Here is a 2,224-nt window from a genome sequence, read left to right as displayed (position 1 = left end):
CGCTTCGCGCTTATAATGATGCTTTTACAAGACATCCGAACCGTCCGTGGCTCTCGCAGTCGGTCAAGCCATATGGACATACATTTAGTTGCCTCCACTCGTATGCGTCACAAGTTCTACGCTGGGCTCGAGTAGCCCAGCCAATGGATGACGTAGTAGACCCAACGATAAGATAGCGATCGGAGATTGACTGTTGAGAACAAGCGCCCAATTCCGACTCTTTCGTCGTCCACCACCGTCAGCAACTCCGTCCCCCCGCCAGTCAACGACCATGACCTCCGAAGCTGCGCCAGAGAGCACGCTTCCGTACCCGCCCCTCCACACGGACAAGAAATTCGTCGTCCTCTCCGACTGGTTGGTCCGTCTCGCTGTCCATGTCCACGTCTGCTCCTCCGTTCTATGTGCCATCTCAATCTCCACCATCGGCTCATGTCAAGCATCGCGCACTGCCTCTCGCAGAAAGTTCGGGCGTGCGGACGTATGCTGACTTGGGTGTTTCAGGGATGGCACGATCACCACTCGCGATTCGAACGACTGTGAGTACCTTTCCCACTCGTCATCGGATGCGGGCAGCGGGGCAGGTGCTGGAGAACGAGGATGCGGCTAGGCGAAGGAGACGTTCTTCATCTGGTGTGTGACGGAGAAGGTGCTGCACGAGGTCTCAGGAACGTGGTGACTCGTGCTCCGGCACGCGCGAGTCGCCTTGATCTCATTGCTCACGCCGCTTGCAATCCATGTGCTGCATTTAGTGTTGATGCCTTCGGGGCGCTTACCATGCGCCGCAGACATGACCGATGAGCTCGGATATGGCCCCAGAAGCGCAGACAGGGAAACCTTGATATCCTTGCGGGAAAGGTCACGTTCAGGTGCGTCTCGCGTCGTCCTCCGCAATTGTCGGGAGACTTAGCTTCCGTTGCGGTATGAAGGGATGCTTTCCGTGAAATGCTGGAGAGCATATCCGGGAACGGCCACAACTTCGAGTTCTGCAAGGAGGAGCTCAAGAAGAGTCAGTATCGTTTGTGTGCGAGTCGTCGACCAGATGTCCTTACCTTCGCCGCAGACATAACCCTAGACGGTGGATTCAAGGATTTCCACAAGTACTGCAAGGAACAAGACATCCTGTGGTCATCATCTCCAGGTGTGTGTACTAAAGCATCCCGGGAACGAGGGTGTTGACGCCCGGTCAGTGGCATGGAGCCTTCCATCCGTGCGGTCCTCTCCAAGCTCATCGGCGATGACGCGAAGGAGATTGACATCGTTTCTAACAACGTCGACATCCACCCCGACGGCACCTGGTCTATCAAGTATCGGCACCCAACCAGGTGCGCTTCTCTCCCTTCCTGTCTCGCGTGCGCGACCGCGTGCTTATGCGCGTGGTTCACTCCTGCTCCAGCGGGTTCGGGCACGACAAGAGCCAGGCGATCCTGCCGTACCGTCGGCTGCCCAACCCACCGCTCATCTTTTTCTTCGGCGATGGCGTCTCTGGTAAGCAATTTGTCCTCTCATCTCCGTTTTTCCCCTCTGTCCCCGAGCTCGCCGTGGTCCCAAACCCTTCGCGTTGTCGCCGTCGTCTTCCGTTCCCGGCGGCGGACGAGGCCAGGGCGCTGCGCCCCCAATCTCCGCAGCGCGCTGCTCTTCGCCTCACCTTCCCCGTGATGAACGCCGGAACGCTGACACGCCTCGTTTCCCCTCGCGCGCCCCGACGCCGCCTCAGACATGTCGGCCGCGCGCCACGCCGACGTGCTGTTCGTGAAGTGCAAGGACGGCGGAGACAACGACCTCGCGGCGTACTGCCGCCGCGAGGGCATCCCCCATATCCTTTTCGCGGACTTTAGCCACGCGCGCGTGGTGGTCGCCGACATCGTCGAGGGGCGCACGACGGCGGCCGAGGCGCTCGCGAAGGGCAAGGCGTGAGCGCGGTGTGCGCGCGGCGAAAGATAGGGAGCCACGGCCGGGGCCGAGCGACTCGCGAGGGAGGCGCGGCTGGCGCGGGGGCTGGAAGCTGCGCGTCAGCCGCGATGGATAGGGAAGATTGCAACGTGTGTACGCATAGATGAAGAACACGCACATCTGTATCCCCATGGATCCTGGAACGCGGGCGTGCTGGGGGCGAGACCGACTGCCCGCCGGCACTAGGTTGGATGCGCACTGCGCCCTCAGGAGATGTGATATGATGCGCAGCGCACGAAGAGAGCAGGGCGGCGTCAAGATGCGGGCAGGGCGC

The 2,224-nt window shown here is 60.7% G+C and overlaps 1 protein-coding gene across 1 annotated transcript; it reads left to right on the top strand.

Annotated features, from left to right (window-relative positions):
* Positions 1 to 271: 271 nt before the first annotated feature.
* Positions 272 to 1,914, top strand: BXZ73DRAFT_107520 (HAD-like domain-containing protein; the record flags this gene model as incomplete). Its single annotated transcript, XM_048016931.1, has 7 exons — positions 272 to 358; positions 817 to 866; positions 927 to 1,006; positions 1,061 to 1,121; positions 1,188 to 1,322; positions 1,394 to 1,485; positions 1,715 to 1,914. 7 exons carry the CDS (start codon positions 272 to 274, stop codon positions 1,912 to 1,914), a joined length of 705 nt encoding a protein of 234 aa, XP_047871802.1.
* Positions 1,915 to 2,224: the final 310 nt, after the last annotated feature.

Source organism: Epithele typhae (assembly GCF_022376455.1).
Source record: "Epithele typhae strain CBS 203.58 chromosome Unknown BXZ73scaffold_113, whole genome shotgun sequence".
Classification (NCBI taxonomy): Eukaryota; Fungi; Basidiomycota; class Agaricomycetes; order Polyporales; family Epitheliaceae; genus Epithele; species Epithele typhae.
Note: the sequence above shows the minus strand (reverse complement) of the source record. Positions and strands in the feature narration are given on the sequence as shown.